This window comes from Schistosoma haematobium, chromosome 1 (genome assembly GCF_000699445.3).
Source record: "Schistosoma haematobium chromosome 1, whole genome shotgun sequence".
Classification (NCBI taxonomy): Eukaryota; Metazoa; Platyhelminthes; class Trematoda; order Strigeidida; family Schistosomatidae; genus Schistosoma; species Schistosoma haematobium.
This window is the reverse complement of record NC_067196.1, coordinates 63,164,535-63,183,936: the sequence shown is the minus strand read 5'-3', so window position 1 is coordinate 63,183,936 and position 19,402 is coordinate 63,164,535. Positions and strand designations below refer to the sequence as shown.

The 19,402-nt window shown below is 35.3% G+C and overlaps 2 protein-coding genes across 2 annotated transcripts in view; one reads left to right on the top strand and one right to left on the bottom strand.

The window, feature by feature from the left end:
- MS3_00001823 (uncharacterized protein) overlaps window positions 1–19,402 on the top strand; it is a 46,896-nt gene that overhangs the window by 11,009 nt on the left and 16,485 nt on the right. The gene's annotated exons all lie outside the window — the stretch shown is intronic.
- MS3_00001822 (uncharacterized protein) overlaps window positions 641–19,402 on the bottom strand; it is a 56,202-nt gene continuing 37,440 nt past the window's right edge. Inside the window, exons 18-23 of the mRNA XM_051209322.1 lie at window positions 16,688–16,776; window positions 5,906–6,065; window positions 4,884–5,086; window positions 3,035–3,103; window positions 2,132–2,197; window positions 641–893 (exon numbers count right to left, since the gene is read on the bottom strand). Coding sequence (XP_051074765.1) covers window positions 804–893; window positions 2,132–2,197; window positions 3,035–3,103; window positions 4,884–5,086; window positions 5,906–6,065; window positions 16,688–16,776 — 677 coding nt within the window. The 3' untranslated portion in view covers window positions 641–803. The remainder of the gene's footprint in view (window positions 894–2,131; window positions 2,198–3,034; window positions 3,104–4,883; window positions 5,087–5,905; window positions 6,066–16,687; window positions 16,777–19,402) is intronic.

The following is a 19,402-nucleotide window of genomic DNA, read 5'->3' as shown; positions in this document are numbered from 1 at the left end:
TAGGTGTTGCGAAATCAATTCTCTGTACATGGTGGATGTATGTTGTCAAGGTGTCTAAGACTAAGACGAAAAAGTTGTCCTATGTTCTTTACAACTATCATTTCGTAATATAGCTTGTATCAAATTGAAATAAATGATTTATATTTGATAAAATATGGAGAATTCTTTAGTATTCATAATATTAGAACTGACACTTCTTATATTCTGTTATTTAATTACTACAGTCGACAGATACATTTTCATTTTAAAGTTTTTTTATGTCATGTATCTCTAATGACTATGAATTTTCAATCACAGAAAGCTTCCCGTTACTTTTGATATTGAACTTTTCAAGATTTTCAAGGGTCCTCATAATTAAAGACACTATTTAGAATTTTCTACCATGGGATTAAGTACATCAACACCAACTTCTTATCACCTACACTATGTGGTGTCTTTGTTAAAATCAATGGGTGCTAAAAGTTACAGGGATCTAAAGCTTTGTTCCCATTAGAAAAAGATCTTAGATGGTTAGAAATGGTTATTTCAACTTTCTGAATTATAAGGTGTACGATTACCCACAAAACTACAGTTTTGTTAAGTTATGATTGGGAATTTTGATTTAGAGCAAATCTTATGGTGAGGATTTAATGAAATTACTTTATAAGAAAATAAAAAGAAATCAAAATTTAATCAATAACATATTCTTGCTCTATCTCAATATGTTGTAGTTGAAATAAAAAGATTTTTAAAAAGTTATAAGAGTATGAAAAGTATGCTTATTAGTTAATGTGTTTGACAATGCTGAGTAATTGTAGATGATTTCACAAAACACCTCTCAACAAGACTTGATGATTTATAGTCACATCAGATCGAAGCTGGATTATAGCAATTGACTTCACATTCGATCCAGTCTAAACAACCCGAAAACAGGAGAGAAATGTTTATGAGTAAAACAATGAGAACTTGAAAAAGGGGTGCTAAATATTTTTTAGAGGTACGACGCTTGTTAATATAAAGAAGTAGGTACTTTTTACTGAGTGGATGATATCTATACTATGTATTCAACTAAGTATTTATGTAATGATACATTCATTCTACATGTACAAGATGAGTATCTAATGGTAAATAGTGTATTTCATATGAACGATGTAATACCGTTTAGTGAAGTTCAGGGAAATAGCTTCCAGGCATAAGAACTAACTTGTATCTTAACACGAATGGATGTCCATGTAAGCACTTATACATATTGCTTGCCACTTTTAAACATTATGGAAATACCTGTTAACTTATTTGTCGAAAAAATATGATAGCATGTTGTGAGTACCTTTAGAATATCTCGGCCAAACAAATGATTTTCTTAAATGGGTTCCCATCGTATTACAAAGAATCTAGAATCAACAGAAGACTCCATTTTTCATTTATTATATCTGTACTGTTTTAAGCTTGTTTATTTTAATAAAACATACTATTGTGATGGCTATTCTACTTTGGAATAGTTATTATTATAAAAAGACAGTTTTCAAGAACTGAATCAAATGGAAAGTTAAAAGTTAAAGAGAATTGAATCATAATATTCAGTTATTTATCTACCGAGTATTTTCATTGTTTCAAAACATTAACAGGGATTAAAGTACCTTATGATTTCCATTTGCATACTATGATCAAAACTATCAAGTAGTGTATTTTAGATTTGTATTCCTAGCTTACAGATTAAAATCGGTGAAAGAGGGAAAATTATGGCTAAATGTAACAAATTAATCTCATTAAAAAGTACATTTCCATAATAATATAACTTAAAGATTCAATCTATTACTTGATCAAGAATAATCTATTCTCTAATGAGTAACTGGCTTTGACAGTTGATAATTTTTGACTTTACAGGCAAACAGAGCAACAAGCTTTAACTTCATAATGATAGCTATTCATTAGTTAAACTAAACTGTATCCAGCATGATATATATATACAGGATGAAGATTTGTAACCTCGCATTTAATCCAAGTATAATGCTATAAGTATTTCATCACGAAACGGATACTGTTTACTCCAAAAAAACGTATAATCTGGACAAAGAAATTATATGGAAGCATAAATCTAGTCAATGTTGAAACCAGTCATAATACGTAACAGTCATAGCTATTGTAAACGTACCCTCACGTCTGGATTAGGAGTCCAAGTGAATATAATTGGTTGTTCAGTTCCTGGTTCTAAAATCAGCTGTATGAGAAACAATTTAGAAAATGAAAAAATAAAGTCAAAGTGAATGAGTAATTAAAACCTTCTAAGAAATTCTTAGAATTTCAATAGTTGAGATTATGAGTCAATTGAAACTAGATCACCATGGGAAACCTGAAAGCACTGGACGACCGTTTCGTCCTAATGTACGACTCTTCAACAGTGCGCATCCACGATCCCGCCTCACGGGATTTGAATTCAGGACCCATCGGTCTCGCGTGCGAACGCTTAACCTCTAGACCACTGAGCTGGCATCTAACTTTAACTAATCCATCATTGTCTTCAATGAGTTACTATCTCACAATAGACCCAGTTGAACTCCACTGGTCACTAATTCTTACAAGAAGACATAGCAATACTCAACATGTAACAAAATAATTATTTACTATTCATTAAATTATGTATACGGAAAACTACAGTTATGGAATAGATGCTGAAATTTCTTAATTTCATTGATATAATATTTAGATCTTATAAAGAAAAAAAATACTGTAAATAATCATAGTAAATTAATAAATTGATTATTGAAACAGTATCAATCAAGTATAAATACTTGACTTAAAATAAATAAAAGTAATATATTTGTAATATCCCAATGAATAGAAAAATTAGATTTTCTGACGTTTCGTGACTTAGTGTAAGCCACTTCTTCAGAGAATAATAATAATTTATGATCAATACCAAATTGACCTTTATAACCCAAAATAATTTTCATGTAAAACTAGTTTTTATTCAGAATATATAAAAATTATTCAAGAGTGTTAATTAATGAATTAATTATTGTTAATGATTTTACTGTTAAAGTAATAAAATACTTACCTTTGTTGGACTAACAGTAAATCCAAGAGAGGATAATTCATTTAAATTTTCTATTGTACATTCACCACTCTGTTAGTTTAAACAAAATTTAGATTTAAAAAGTATTATGTTAGCATAGAATTAACAGAAGGTTAGTAATATTAAAAAGGAAAAGAAATTAATGAGAATCAGTTTCAGTCTAAAGATTAGTTTTTCTAACGTTGTATAATTAGGGATTGGTTCTTAGAACACCAGTGTAAAGGGAGTTAGATTATGTTGATACGCTATAGTGGTTATATAGTGAACAGAACGCCAGTGGGGATAATCGAATGTATTTGACTCAACATTACAGGACTTGTTAATAAAATCTAACAATCAAATAGTAAATACGTAATTTGCAAATTGTCCATCAATTGTCTCATAATGACTCAGACTTCATTTTTCCTGCATTTTCATACAAATTGCATTCTGTTCTCATTCTTTACTGTTCGATTCTCTTGTCTCTCTGCTGCCAGACCTTCTGTTCACGAGTAACGTCATATACTACTTACGTCAGTATATGTAGAACACACCACAGTTACAGTAAATTTTATATAAAAAGTTACTAGAAATATCACAGTTTAGTCCATTTCAATTTATAGAAACTCTTTAGTGCATTTCAATATCAAACGAATAGTACTTTTATGAGGTTTTGTAGATAATCATTAGTACCTATGATGAAGTATGTGATAATGTTGTCCTGAGTTACAATAAAAGCTTTGCTTTTATTAGCTCAAAAGGCACAACACTAACAGAACGTTTCTTGAGTAATTTCAAGTATCTAGGTAATAATAAAGTTGTGGGACAGATAATAGAAATCAAATAACAACATCTAGTTTGTATTTAAATAGATTACAACATATTTGTTGGTTCAGTGAGGTCTGGCATTAAAAGTAGTATGGAGAGCCAATCAGAAGTAGCAAAAGGGTCAGTCGATGGGAATCAAAAGTCACCTAAAGATCAAGTGCAGTTAATTGGGTCAATGGGTCGATTTTTTGAGGAAAGAGTGGTACATATATGAATGAGTATTTGTGCAATTCATCCGGTAACCCAATACACATTCTCGCTCACTATTGTGTACTCAATCAAGTAGTCAGTTGAGGGGGGTTAGCATATAGCACACTGTTCATCAGTATCGGATTTCGGACATCGCATATGATAACAAAAAGCACGTCTTATTACGTAAATTTGTTTTCTTGAAAAAGTGATGGTTGAGAATTACAAGAATTCTAGTGGGTTTATCGACACTGAATATTAAAGCTCAAACGTTATCTTAGATTTGCCTTTATTGATAAATAAAGTTATCGATTTATTATTTTAATGAATTAATATGCCAACATCATATTGCTCTGCTGTACACTTAGAGTCATACAAAGTTTCGTTATAAAGTGGGTCTTTTACATGAATGATCGTTTAACATTCTATTTATAATTAAGTTATTGATGTTTGACTAAACGTATTATCATTGCCAGTACAAATATATTCAATTATGTAAACGAGATTTTCATCATGTCAGTCAAATAGATGGATACATCTGAAAAATTTAGAAACAATGTCCATTAGCAGTCAAATAGTCTTTGAATAAAGCTTTTTGACATATTTTGCAGAGTCAAATTATTTATTTGGAACAGAAACTTTCCAGATACCTCAAACCATTTTACTTAAAAAAATAATTTTGTTACATTAAAATACTTTTGCAGTAAGTTCATGAATTTACACCCATTCTAATTGTAATCTGAAAATTCCTTTTTCATAACACAAAACAAACTGTTAACTAGACTAGTAAAATATAATTTGCAGTATACAACTAATAAACAACCAATATACGAACCTTTTTTGTACCACTACTTGAGGAGTGAACATAACCAGCGTATAAAATTCTTCTAGCAGGAGTTTCTTTATGTTTTACTTCTTTTTTAGTAGGTAGGTTATCTGTATCCTCCTTTTCAACTGGTTCTATCTCACTATTTGTATTCGAATCCTCTCTTACTAAAGAGGACTGTTGGCCAGTTATTATTAGATAAGAGGTTGTTTCTAAATTATAGATATAAAAACATCTGATGACTGTTCTGGTTATCAAAAGTTGAGCCGAACAGACAGTATAGGATAAAATCGAAACTATCTGATTTTTCGAAATGTTTCATAATTTTGATGAATGGTAAAATTTACTTTCACTGGTTGTCTTAGTCATTTATGCCCAAAACAAAAACGATATGATTTGCAGAATGCTATGATTTCATTGTATTTTATTATCATCTACTCAGCTAAATACAAAGTACCATTCTTGGTAGTAAAGACTAAATTATTTATTACAGAACAATGAATTATTTGAAGAGCTGCATTCTGCAAGCGATATTTTAAAACATTTACTAATCTTAAACAGATTGTTTATGGATTGCATGACACAATTTATTCCTGAAGTTTACAAAACGTAATGCTGCATTAGGGAACAGTGTATAAGTTTTTCTTAAAAAGACTTTGAATCTGTACAATTAACTTAAATGGTTTAGAGAATTTCTATTTTTATTTAACCATAACGTGTTTTTGAAATAAAATTCGTTAAGATGAATATGGATAGTTCACTCAGGTGAGTCAAAAAACTCTGATACCAAACTAATTGTACACATGGGCTTCAAGGTTCTCAGAAAACTAATTGGCCACATATTTATTTTGGCTATCTGTTGCCATAAAAGTGCATCATACGGAGCCGTTCCATTGTCTTGTGAGCTAAACCCGATGGTCGAAGGCTTATATATAGAGTCCGGGTGCTATCTTACGATGAACAGGTATTGAAAAGAAGTAATTAGATTTTATCGACAAGAAATTTAATAATTATTATTCACGACAACTTACTGGATTCTTTTGTTTCAGTTAAAAATTGTGCACCAAGAAAATCATTTTGTACATTTGTAAAAAGTATATCATTAGTATTGTTCAGTCGGTCACCACCACGGATATACAAGTTATGTTGTTTACATGCTCCAGTAAGAATTAATTTATGTGAGTTATATATCTAATAGTAGAGAATAAAAGTATTTTGAATTTTCAGTACTAATAAAATTAGTCTAATTCATTGTTCTTTTGTACAAACAAAATATAGACATGAACGAAGAATATACTTTTCAAGATGTTTCTATCAAGTTCTATAATTGAAAGTTTAAATTAATTGTTAAAAGAAATAGTTGATTATCAGGTTAATAAATCTTTGAAAAATGGAACACATACTAGTTATATTGTTTTAACAAATTTTAATCTCAGGTTCAGTTTGTCTACAAGTTGATTCCGTTAAATATTATTTGTAAGTCATTTAAACATAAACAGACTAACAAACTTCAAACTGTAAAAACAAGAATAAACGATAATAATCCAGGACGCGCGTTTCGTCCTATTTGGGACTCGTCAGCTGGATGTACCTGCATAGCACAGTTGATGTTCACTCTAGACTCGAACCCAGTACCGTTCGCTTCAAACGCCATCGTGTTATCCGAGTCCTGGAGTGAACATCAACTCTGCGATGCAGGTACATTCAGCTGACGAATCCCAAATGGGACGAAACGTGGGTCCTGCATTCCACTGCTAGCCACTATTCGTCTTTGCTTAAAAATCTTATGGCTTAAGGCTATATCGAGGCCATTAGCACAGGATACACATATGCCAACATGAGACTGATCAACTGCAGTCCTAAATAACAATGGGAAGATACATGTAAAACAACACCAAGTGAAAACATAATAGATGTAAAAATGTGAAGGTTTTAGAATTTCTACATAATTTATGAACTTTTTTATTTCTATTTGGAGTATAATATGAATGAATAATGTCATCTTTCCAAAGTAATGAAAGCCCCCAAATGCCCCGGTACGGCCGAGAGTGGGGAGAGTCCGCTCTCCTTCTCGAAATACTCTCACACGGCCACGCGTATTCAGCCTCTGCCAGGGAAGTCCTACACATTGCCTTCTCATGGCGGAGGTGTTGTTTACGAAAATGGGAGGACGAAAAGCGAATGTCCGGCGCTTTAACCGGATCCCAAACCAATGGTGCACATGGGCTCCAGTATCCTGCGGGAACAAATGGCGTATGAACCAATCGTTGGTCACCGGTTATCATAGGACTGCATCTCCTTACGATGCTCCACTGCCTTGTGGGTTAGACCTTTAGGTCAAAGGCTAGGTGTGTGGCCCCTAAGATAAGTACCTGCTTCGGTCTGGGCACCCAGGCAGTATCGCAGCCCACACACAAATGGCGAACTCTCAATATCTATGGAAACTACTTTTCTTGCTTCGAATAACAATCAAATGATTCATATGATTATTATTAATAATATTATTATTATTACTATTATTATTTACTACGTCACTTATTTACCCTCTTTTATACTTATACAGCGGCTCGTCTTTGGTGGAAATTCGACTGTATCTAAACGTTCTCGAGTCACTGTCCGGTTGAAAATTGTATGTCACCACTGAATATGAGTACTGAAGCAGTTTTTCTGAAATCACGTGCACTATTCGAACTGGCTGCCTTCAACGTTCGCACACTTATGCAGGTTGGACACCAGATAGGGCTGGCTATGTCTTTGGAAAGTCTTAATATCGATGTCTGCTGTCTATCCGAGACCCGTATTCAAGACTCTGGTGAAGTACTACAAATTCGATCTCCATCTGTCGCTTCAAAAAGCTTGTTTTACATGCGCTTATCCGGGGACCCTGTGGCATCTTCGTCTGGTCTCGCTGGCGTTGGTGTCGCACTAAGCGCTAGAGCTGAGGCAGCACTAATCGATTGGATCCCTATTAACAGTCGGTTGTGTGCTGTTAGATTAGAGAGTTCCATCAAAGTGAGAAGAAATCGGCGTGAGAAACGATGTCTTTTCGTCATCTCCGCCTATGCTCCGACAGATTGCAGCCCGGATGCAACCAAGAATGAATTCTACCACCAATTATCTGTTCTTCTCGAGAAAGTGCGTTCGACAGATATTGTAGTACTAGCCGGAGACTTGAATGCTCAGGTCGGGTGTCTAGGCACAGAAGAGAGTCGTTTAGGTGGCCGATGGGGACTTGTCGGTCGCAAGACAGATAACGGGGACCGTCTACTGCAACTGTGCACAGACCACAACCTGTTTCTGGCTAGCACTAACTTTCGGCACAGTCATCGCCGATGTGCCACCTGGCGTCCTCCCTCTGCATCCCAAGCCTGGACTCAGATTGATCACATCGCGATCAGCTACCGCTGGCGTGGTTGTGTACAAGACTGCCGCTCCTTTTGGAGTACCTATCTGGACTCTGACCATGCCTTGGTCTGCGCCAATGTTGCCTTACTTTTCAGTGGACAACGTAGTGACCGCCACCAACGGATTGATGTTAGCAAGCTGGTTGCAACTTCTGTTGCTAGTAAGTATCGAACCGAGCTAGTTTCTAGGCTAGCTACCATTCCACCGACAAGTATAGATGAGCATTGGTTGCAATTGCATGACGCCATGAAAATGACGAGTAAAGCCGCATAAGGCTTCACGAAACGCCCCGATTATAAGCACTGGGTTTCTTCAGGCTCCTTACAACTCATCGAAGCCCGTCGGTCTACTTCGGGTGACCGTGAGTTTGACCACAAACGAGGGATGTTACGTAAGGAAATTGGGCAAAGCTTGCGTAAGGACCGAGAAGCCTGGTGGTCGGAGCGTGCGAAAGAGTTGGAAGCAGCAGCTGCATCTGGTAATTACCGGAAGCTCTTCCAACTCATCCGAGCCACTGGCAGCAAGAAGTCTGGTGTGAGCGAAACAATCTGCGAGGTTGATGGGATGCCAATCACTAACATCCATCGACGTCTTAGACGATGGGCAGAATTTTTCGAAGGGCAGCTCAACCGGCCTGCTGCTCCGGCAAAATCGGTCAGACTGTCCTGCCCTCCATGGCCGGTGACGACTGATCCACCAAATGAGGCGGAAGTCCGCAAGGAACTCCAACTCTTGAAGTGTTACAAATCACCTGGCCCAGATGACTTACCTCCGGCTCTTTTTAAAGATGGTGGTGGCTTTCTGACTAAGGAACTGACGACGTTGTTTACAAAGGTTTGGGAACTAGAGAGTGTACCAACGTGATGGAATGAGTCGATAATTGTCCCTATCTTTAAAAAGGGTTCACGTCGTTCCTGTAACAACTATCGGGGGTTAAGTCTACTTCCGATTGCGTCCAAGCTATTGGCTTCCGTCATACTTCGTAGGTTGTTCAAAACCCGAGAAAGATTGACTCGCGAGGAGCAGGCTGGGTTTCGTTCCGGTCGAGGATGTATTGATCATATCTTCACCCTCCGCCAAATGTTAGAACACCGTCATACTTATCAAAGGCTAACAATCGTAGTATTTCTTGACATTAGGGCCGCCTTCGATTCGTTGGACAGGACTGTTCTCTGGGATTGTCTATTGAAGAAGGATGTGTCTGAGAAGTTTACTAACATCCTAAAAGCCCTATATACAAACACCTCAGGCAGAGTGAGGGCATACAACCACCTCTCTCCATTGTTCCATTCGAGCAGTCGGGTTAGACAGGGTTGCCCAATCTTACCATTTCTCTTCAACTTTGCCATCGATGACATTCTGGAAACAGCTCTGATGAATGTAAGTAATGGTGGTGTGGATCTGTTGCCTGGAGAAAGACTTCTCAACCTTCAGTATGTGGATGATATTGTCTTACTGTGCGATAATGCCCAGGCAATGCAATCTGCACTTAATCAGTTGGCAATCGTTGTCCGTAGGTACGGTATGTGCTTTGCACCTTCGAAGTGCAAAGTACTTCTACAAGACTGGCAGGATTCCAATCCTGTACTCACCCTGGATGGTGAGCAGATAGAAGTAGTCGAGAAGTTCGTGTATCTAGGTAGCTGCATAAGTGCTGGTGGGGGTGTGAGTGATGAGATCAATGCACGTATAGTGAAAGCCAGAGCGGCTTATGCCAATCTGGGCCACCTTTGGCGTCTGGCTGTAAAAAATCGGATATACAACGCGTCGGTGAGAGCAGTTTTGCTCTATGCTTGTGAAACCTAGCCTCTCCGAGTTGAGGACGTTAGACGACTCTCTGTGTTCGATCATCGCTGTCTACGAAGGATTGCTGACATCCAGTGGCAACACCATGTCAGTAATGCAGAGGTTCGGCATCGTGTGTTCGGGCACAGAGATGATAATGCAATTGGTGTCACCATCTTGAAACACCGACTTCGGTGACTTGGACATGTTCTACGAATGTCGTCCCAGAGAATTCCACGTCGTGCATTATTTGCCGAGTCTGGGACTGGTTGGAAGAAGCGGAGAGGTGGTCAGTGTATGACATGGTGTCGTGGCATGAAAGAAAGCTGCAAAGGACTGGATTGTGTTGGTCCTTCACGAATCCCTGGTTGGGGTCCGAGAGATGGTGCTACACAGTGGCTAGAAACGTTATCAGATATGGCTCAGAATAGAAGCCAGTGGCGATCCTGCTGTAACCTTTTACTTTCTTCGTAAAAGTGGTTGTATCTTCCTTAACTGAAAGATTTCTTCTGATTGTACCTTTCCGTTCCCCCATTATTACTATTATTATTATTACACTACCTTAATCCAATCTCTTCGTTATTGTTCTCCTTTTTTTACGCTCCTTACCATTTTTCTTTTTCCTTCTCTTTAAATTCTCATTGTTTTGTGTGATGCATATATATTGCCGCTCTCTTGTGCCAATATTTATGTGTTCAAATAAATAAATAAATAGAGAAATGAAAAGATATTGACTTTTCTTTATGATTGGTCACTTCATTGAGAGTGAAAACGAGGGTGTTTCGCAATTTATAACCCTTTCATATGTACTTCACACATAATTTCATAATTATACAAAACTAATTAGTAGATTATTTATAAGGGTGTAAATCACTTTTACAGAAGAATATTGAAAGTATAAAAACCGATGTTAAATACCAAGAATTTTAATAATAGCAGTATAGTGCTTCCAGGTTTTCCATGGTGGTCTATCAACAATTGACTCATGTCCAGAGATCTAATGAAAAATATTTGAAAATTCCCATTTTGCCATTTGGTAAATAAAGAAGGAACGAATTGAGCGAAGAAATTTCTTTTCAATTAGTTTTTCATCATGGCTCTACACTAATATATATACGTTTTACAATAATAATATAATACTCATCGAGTGGATACGTTACGTAATAATTACATAATGACATTTAAATTAACATTCAGTAATTGGAAGAGAGAGGATTATTAATATTCAAAGTAATCAAGAAGTTGCTATGTTGCGTAATATAAGAAACAAAGAAGGAATAGAATTTTACCGGATGGTCAATAGGATAGTAGTTACGTAAGAATCAAGAGATGAATGTTGAGAAGTTATAAGGCTCAAAAGCGATAGAAACAAAATTACAAATTTTTTTTTCTTTTATTTATTTAAAATTAAAATAAAAATGGAAGAAGCATGAAAAATAGTTCTTCTGACGGAAATGTTATACTGAAGGCCAGGGTAGAGAAAGTGGTTGTACGAATTTCTTTTGGATGCAAAGGTCAGGTTTGTGAACATGGATTGCGATGGCTTCCGCAATGTGCAAAAGGCGCACTCGTAAACCATGTGGTAGATTTGATGGAATATTGTAGATAACCTTAAAAGCTTTATTCACTTCGACTTGATGACCTGTGTCAACCAAGTGAGAGAGAATAGAACTTTTAATCACTTTCACCTGTCCTTTGCTTAGCCATGTTGGATGATGTTCTGTAATGCGGTGACGGACCTGTCGAATTGTACGCCCTATGTAACTGGCTCCACAGGAGCAGTTGAAACGATAGATACACATAGATTTGGCGAATTCTGGCAGTCTGTCTTTAATGGATGTTCTTATTTTCGGGTGGTTGTAGAAGATGACATTTAATTTGGCAGCATTAAATGTTTTTTGTACCGCTCTTCTTAGTTTCTGAGTCATGACTTCTTCAATGGTGTCATTTATGAATTGTAGTTTTATGAATAATACCTTCTTGGGGACAGTGGGTATTTTTGTCCTTGTTTTCTTCTCCGTCATATGTTTTTCGATGAATTTCATTGGGTACCCATTCAGACTGAGTAGGTTCCGAATATTGTTCAATTCATCTTCAATAGTGTCTTCAGAACAGATCATTCTAGCACGATGTGTCAAGATCTTTATTAAGTTCCTTTTGTATCTGATTGGAACTGCACTGTGGAAATGAGTGTATTGACCAGCTGCTGACTTTCTGTGTACTCTTCTTTTTATAGTTCCATCTGTTCTTCTAGTTAGTTGGACATCTAGAAAAGATATGCTATTATTTTGTTCATCTTCTGATGTGAAGTTAATTGATGGGTGAACGTTATTAAATATATTAAGTAGATTGTGCTTATCATTTTCTTTTTCTAATACTATGAAGGTATCATCTATATAGCGATAATAAGTTGGTAAATGGGTAATTGTACTTTTAAGTGGTCCATTTTCCAGTTTTGCAAGGAAAATATTAGCCAGTAGAGGGCCCAATGGAGATCCCATGGCGACTCCATCTAGTTGTCTATAGTATTCATTGTCAAATCTGAATTGGACGTTCATAGTGCATCTAAGAATTAACTGTTTTATCGCGCATGCGGGAATCGGGGTTTCTATGCGTCTCGCCGTTAGTTCATTGCAAATATATTCAACCGTTTCGAGTAGTGGAATATTAGTGAATAATGATGATACGTCAAGTGATATCATGAATTTATTTTTGACTGATAGATTTTTTATGTTCTCCACAAATTCAAAGGAGTCTTTGACACTGTCTGACAATTTCTTTGTGTAATGGTTGAAGAATTTGTACCAACCATTTTGCTAAATTATGATACGCTGAGTTATTCATATCTAATACTGGTCTAAGGGGCAAGCCACTTTTGTGTATTTTCGGTAGGCCATATAGTCTTGGTGTAATTGTTCCTGTAGGTTTCAACATTTCGAACATCTTTTCTGAAATAAAACCTCGTTGTTTAATTTCTTTCAGTGAATCAGTTAGTTGTTTTTCGATCTTGTCTGCTATGTCGTTTTTCACAGCCAGTTTCTGAAATTTGCTTTTATCATTTAGAAGGGCTTTCATTTTGTTTATGTAGTCATTTTTATCCATGAGTACTATCCCATGTCCTTTGTCCGGTTTCGAGATTAATAAATTGTCATTAGTTTTAAGTTTCCTTAGAGCTTCTGTATGTTTTTTCGTCAAAATCCCTTTCGTGTTATGTCTATGATTTACGTATTTAAAACAACAGTCGACTAGTGTTGATTTGAATCTTTCGACATTATCTTTTGATGAAGTTACTAGTTCTGACGTTTGAGCATAAAGATTTTCGAATTGAATTTCAACGTCCATTTTATTGACTGTTTTCTTAAAGTCACAAAACTTAGGGCCTAGTGATAACGCTTCTAACGCGGTTTTGTCCAGCATAACACTAGAGAAATTGTGTACGTACTGATCTGGATTAGATGGAAATTTCATTTCTGGAATTTGTTTATCTAGATTTTTCTTAAGTTTCATTCTTTTCTTTTCTTTTCTTGAGTTAACAACCATCTCGACATAGTTCAGATATTGTTCCCTTAAATTATCAGGGAGGTCTTCTACAGCGTAAATTCTCTCATTGATATTTTTTACCATCTCGGTAATGTATGAGTTTAGAGAATCGATTTGGTTAAGAGCGAAGCGTTTGAGAGTCCTTCCATTTGGTCGAACTCGAGCGCGACGTAAAGATTTCCAATATAATTTTGGATACAAGTTGGTTTCTATACATTCCTTTATAAAATCAACATTTGTCATCGCCTCACTGAGCCTTGCGCTATACTTTAGATACTCATTGAGAACCTTTAACGCAAATGTTTGCCCAGAACGTTTCAATATAGTGAAAATTCCCATTTTGCCATTTGGTAAATAAAGAAGGAACGAATTGAGCGAAGAAATTTCTTTTCAATTAGATTCAAATCAACACTAGTCGACTGTTGTTTTAAATACGTAAATCATAGACATAACACGAAAGGGATTTTGACGAAAAAACATACAGAAGCTCTAAGGAAACTTAAAACTAATGACAATTTATTAATCTCGAAACCGGACAAAGGACATGGGATAGTACTCATGGATAAAAATGACTACATAAACAAAATGAAAGCCCTTCTAAATGATAAAAGCAAATTTCAGAAACTGGCTGTGAAAAACGACATAGCAGACAAGATCGAAAAACAACTAACTGATTCACTGAAAGAAATTAAACAACGAGGTTTTATTTCAGAAAAGATGTTCGAAATGTTGAAACCTACAGGAACAATTACACCAAGACTATATGGCCTACCGAAAATACACAAAAGTGGCTTGCCCCTTAGACCAGTATTAGATATGAATAACTCAGCGTATCATAATTTAGCAAAATGGTTGGTACAAATTCTTCAACCATTACACAAAGAAATTGTCAGACATAGTGTCAAAGACTCCTTTGAATTTGTGGAGAACATAAAAAATCTATCAGTCAAAAATAAATTCATGATATCACTTGACGTATCATCATTATTCACTAATATTCCACTACTCGAAACGGTTGAATATATTTGCAATGAACTAACGGCGAGACGCATAGAAACCCCGATTCCCGCATGCGCGATAAAACAGTTAATTCTTAGATGCACTATGAACGTCCAATTCAGATTTGACAATGAATACTATAGACAACTAGATGGAGTCGCCATGGGATCTCCATTGGGCCCTCTACTGGCTAATATTTTCCTTGCAAAACTGGAAAATGGACCACTTAAAAGTACAATTACCCATTTACCAACTTATTATCGCTATATAGATGATACCTTCATAGTATTAGAAAAAGAAAATGATAAGCACAATCTACTTAATATATTTAATAACGTTCACCCATCAATTAACTTCACATCAGAAGATGAACAAAATAATAGCATATCTTTTCTAGATGTCCAACTAACTAGAAGAACAGATGGAACTATAAAAGAAGAGTACACAGAAAGTCAGCAGCTGGTCAATACACTCATTTCCACAGTGCAGTTCCAATCAGATACAAAAGGAACTTAATAAAGATCTTGACACATCGTGCTAGAATGATCTGTTCTGAAGACACTATTGAAGATGAATTGAACAATATTCGGAACCTACTCAGTCTGAATGGGTACCCAATGAAATTCATCGAAAAACATATGACGGAGAAGAAAACAAGGACAAAAATACCCACTGTCCCCAAGAAGGTATTATTCATAAAACTACAATTCATAAATGACACCATTGAAGAAGTCATGACTCAGAAACTAAGAAGAGCGGTACAAAAAACATTTAATGCTGCCAAATTAAATGTCATCTTCTACAACCACCCGAAAATAAGAACATCCATTAAAGACAGACTGCCAGAATTCGCCAAATCTATGTGTATCTATCGTTTCAACTGCTCCTGTGGAGCCAGTTACATAGGGCGTACAATTCGACAGGTCCGTCACCGCATTACAGAACATCATCCAACATGGCTAAGCAAAGGACAGGTGAAAGTGATTAAAAGTTCTATTCTCTCTCACTTGGTTGACACAGGTCATCAAGTCGAAGTGAATAAAGCTTTTAAGGTTATCTACAATATTCCATCAAATCTACCACATGGTTTACGAGTGCGCCTTTTGCACATTGCGGAAGCCATCGCAATCCATGTTCACAAACCTGACCTTTGCATCCAAAAGAAATTCGTACAACCACTTTCTCTACCCTGGCCTTCAGTATAACATTTCCGTCAGAAGAACTATTTTTCATGCTTCTTCCATTTTTATTTTAATTTTAAATAAATAAAAGAAAAAAAAATTTGTAATTTTGTTTCTATCGCTTTTGAGCCTTATAACTTCTCAACATTCATCTCTTGATTCTTACGTAACTACTATCCTATTGACCATCCGGTAAAATTCTATTCCTTCTTTGTTTCTTATATTACGCAACATAGCAACTTCTTGATTACTTTGAATATTAATAATCCTCTCTCTTCCAATTACTGAATGTTAATTTAAATGTCATTATGTAATTATTACGTAACGTATCCACTCGATGAGTATTATATTATTATTGTAAAACGTATATATATTAGTGTAGAGCCATGATGAAAAACTAATTGAAAAATATTTGGTCATTACCGCGGGACAAATAGCATGACACTGGTTTCTGTTTAATGATGAATTTTTTTATTTGACTTAATCTTGTAAAGGATCAGTTACTGCTAGGAAAATACAGTGGTATTGTGTCTGCTCTAGACAATCAAGCTATTGTAGTTGTCACTCTGAGATTACGGGTTGCTGGATGGATGTAGATAAACTTTCATGACGAGTTTCAACAGCAAGAATAAAAGTGAATCCTGGAGCTTTCTCGTTGATTAATGTTATTCATCTAACACTAAGAAATGTATCAGAAAATAAAACATATGTTAAGATACGTTAAGTAGTATTCCTAATAGCTATCATTGTACCAATGAAGATAATAGGAATGAAGTGTTATGATTAAACAGCGCTTCTTTATTATTTCTGTGAACTTAAAAAATGCACTGTGAGAAACGTATAATAATGTAAACATAGAGATTACCATTGTCAAGATATAAATTAATCAACAAAAAGGTTTACTTGTGAATGAAGTGTTATCAAATAAGTTTGCTGGTATGCTTCACTATCGTGGTCAGGTGAAAATGTGATAGAAACGACCTGTTTATCACCTATATTTTAAAATATAAAAAGGTAAACAGAATCGATTATTTGACATTGAGTAGTTTGAAAGAGCTATGTCTTCTGGTTAGTCATTTTAAGTACCTAACACAAAAATGTATTTAGTCATGATAAATAATCATTCTATTAATCTGCCGTTCTCCAGATCATAATCGATAGATGCAAATAGCTACTTAGAGCCAATAAGTAACATTCTTCACTAAATGATAAAGTGGTGGTGCAAAACAAGTTATTCAGTGATTTCCTCATCTATTCAGAAAAAGAATACCGTGGAATGATTATATTCACGAGCCGATCTAAGCTAGATCACCATTGAAAACCGGAAAGCACTGGACGGTCGTTTTGTCCTAGTATAAAACTCCTCGGCAGTGCGCATGCAAGACCGGGGATCTTGGGTCCGAGTCCCGCGTGCGGTGGATGCGCGCTTCAGAAAATACATTTTTGTCCTACAATAAATAAATAAATTATATCATACTTTTCGGAAAGCAAGTTTAGAAAAAATGTATTTTTTGATTATTGATACTTGGGTAAAATGAATATATTACATAAAAGATGTAAATCATTTAAAGTGTTTGCTAAAGTGTTGCGTTGTTCATGTTCATGAAAGTGGTACTGTTGATAGGGTTTATGTTTGGTGTTTCGGTGGAAATAAACAGATCTTGTTGTTGAATTTATTTGAGACCCATGAAATCGGACTGTAAAAAAGGAAATCAGTCTTATTGATCAGCTCGCCTCAATTGTCTATTTAATAACAATGATCTTTAACTAACCAATCACATGACAAATGTAAGATTACAGCTGAGAGTAACACTAAGTTATGATTAGTCCGGAATATAAGTTCTCATGCTTGCTTGTTTGATAGCCAGAGTATAGAATGATTCAGTAAGCAGGAAGCCTTTAATTATACAGTTCAAATTAAGGAATAAATCGCACACAAGTTAGTGAAATCCTGACCACATGTCAACAGAATTAAGAATTTACAATATGGGTACAGCCACACCAGAAGTGGAAGAGGATTGAGTGAAAATTCCGTAATAAGTTGGTAGCGATAAAACATACAATAATAATTTTCTCAAAAGCTCACAAGTAGGGGAAATGTGAAAGTATAATAGTTTGAGTATTTAATAATTATACGACCAACATGTCAGTCAGTCAGCTACAACGTAGGACCATCATTTCCTCATAGCCTACGTCTAACCTCACTATTACTTACCCGATGATCCCAGCAGATGCCAGCAATAAGTCTAAGGCATCTGTGGTCAAATACTGGTAGCTTACGAATATCTTCAACTCTTAATGGCCACTTTTTGCAGCCGTAAAGTAAAACAGCACGAACTGCCGTGCAGTATACTCGTCCTTTTATTGATAGACGAATATCTCGAGTTCACCATAGGTGATGTAAGTCGGCAAAAGCCAAACGAGCTCTTCGAATTCATGCTGAGATTTCGTCAGACACCAACCCATTAGGGCAGTTCCAAAAGCTCACTTTTGCTTCATATTTATCTTGACACAGCCATATTTTATAAACTTTTATTACTATCAACAACATCATCGTCTACATAATCAACAACATTAAGTGGCTATTAAAGCATAACCGGCTACCTTGATCAACTATTCTTTAATCTAAATAAATAGAACAAAAAAGGAAGGAGTATTTTTCTATCTTAACATGCATCTTTTCATGTTCTAGATAATACACTTTCCTGACAACACTTAAGTAAATCAAAACCAGCATTATAATTTTCATCTCATTTACTAAAATTGTTTAATGGCTAGCATGTCGAAAACATAAGCTGAAAAACAACCAGAGAAAGCTATTTATATTGATAGTCATTAAAGGCGATACTATCTAAATAAGCAAAAATAAACAATAAGAAAATGAAGTGAAATTCTCTTTTAAATATTAACGTAATACAAGCATTCGAACAACAACTTAATCAATGAAGTTATGGATATAAATTAGTTATTATTTGATAAAAAAATGGTTGAAAACCTGTCCATAATATAATACTTCAATCTAAAAGAAATGTAAATGATTTAACATAAAACATAAATGATATTAAACTTGATAAGTGTGTGTACTACTCAGTTGTTGTATAGAAGTGTTGGTTTAACATGTGACTAAGATAGTAAAATAAACTGAGCCATAAATGGAAATGTTTCAACAAATCTACATAGCGTTTCATTTTGTTTGAGACTCGTCATCTGGATGTACCACCATCACAGTGTTGAAGTCCACTCTGGGTCTCGAACTCAGTATCATTCGCTTCAAATGCCATCGCGTTATCCACTTAACTATTTACTGCTAGTCACTACCCATCTCTGCTTATTATGCTTATGAATTGAGGCAACATCGAGGCAATACGCACAGTATGCACATATGTAAATAAGAGACTGATCAATTGCATCGCTAAACATCAATGAGAAGATTCAAGTAAACAATGTCAAGTGAATTCAAACATTTTTCTAGTGTACAAGCATATTTCAAAATATTTATTCTGAACTCGATCAAAAGATATGGTGATAAAGGAGATCGATCATAAGTTTATTCAGTTTCATGTGGATAGATGAGGAATATTTTTTGGTAAAATCAAATGCTTAAGACATAAGAATAAT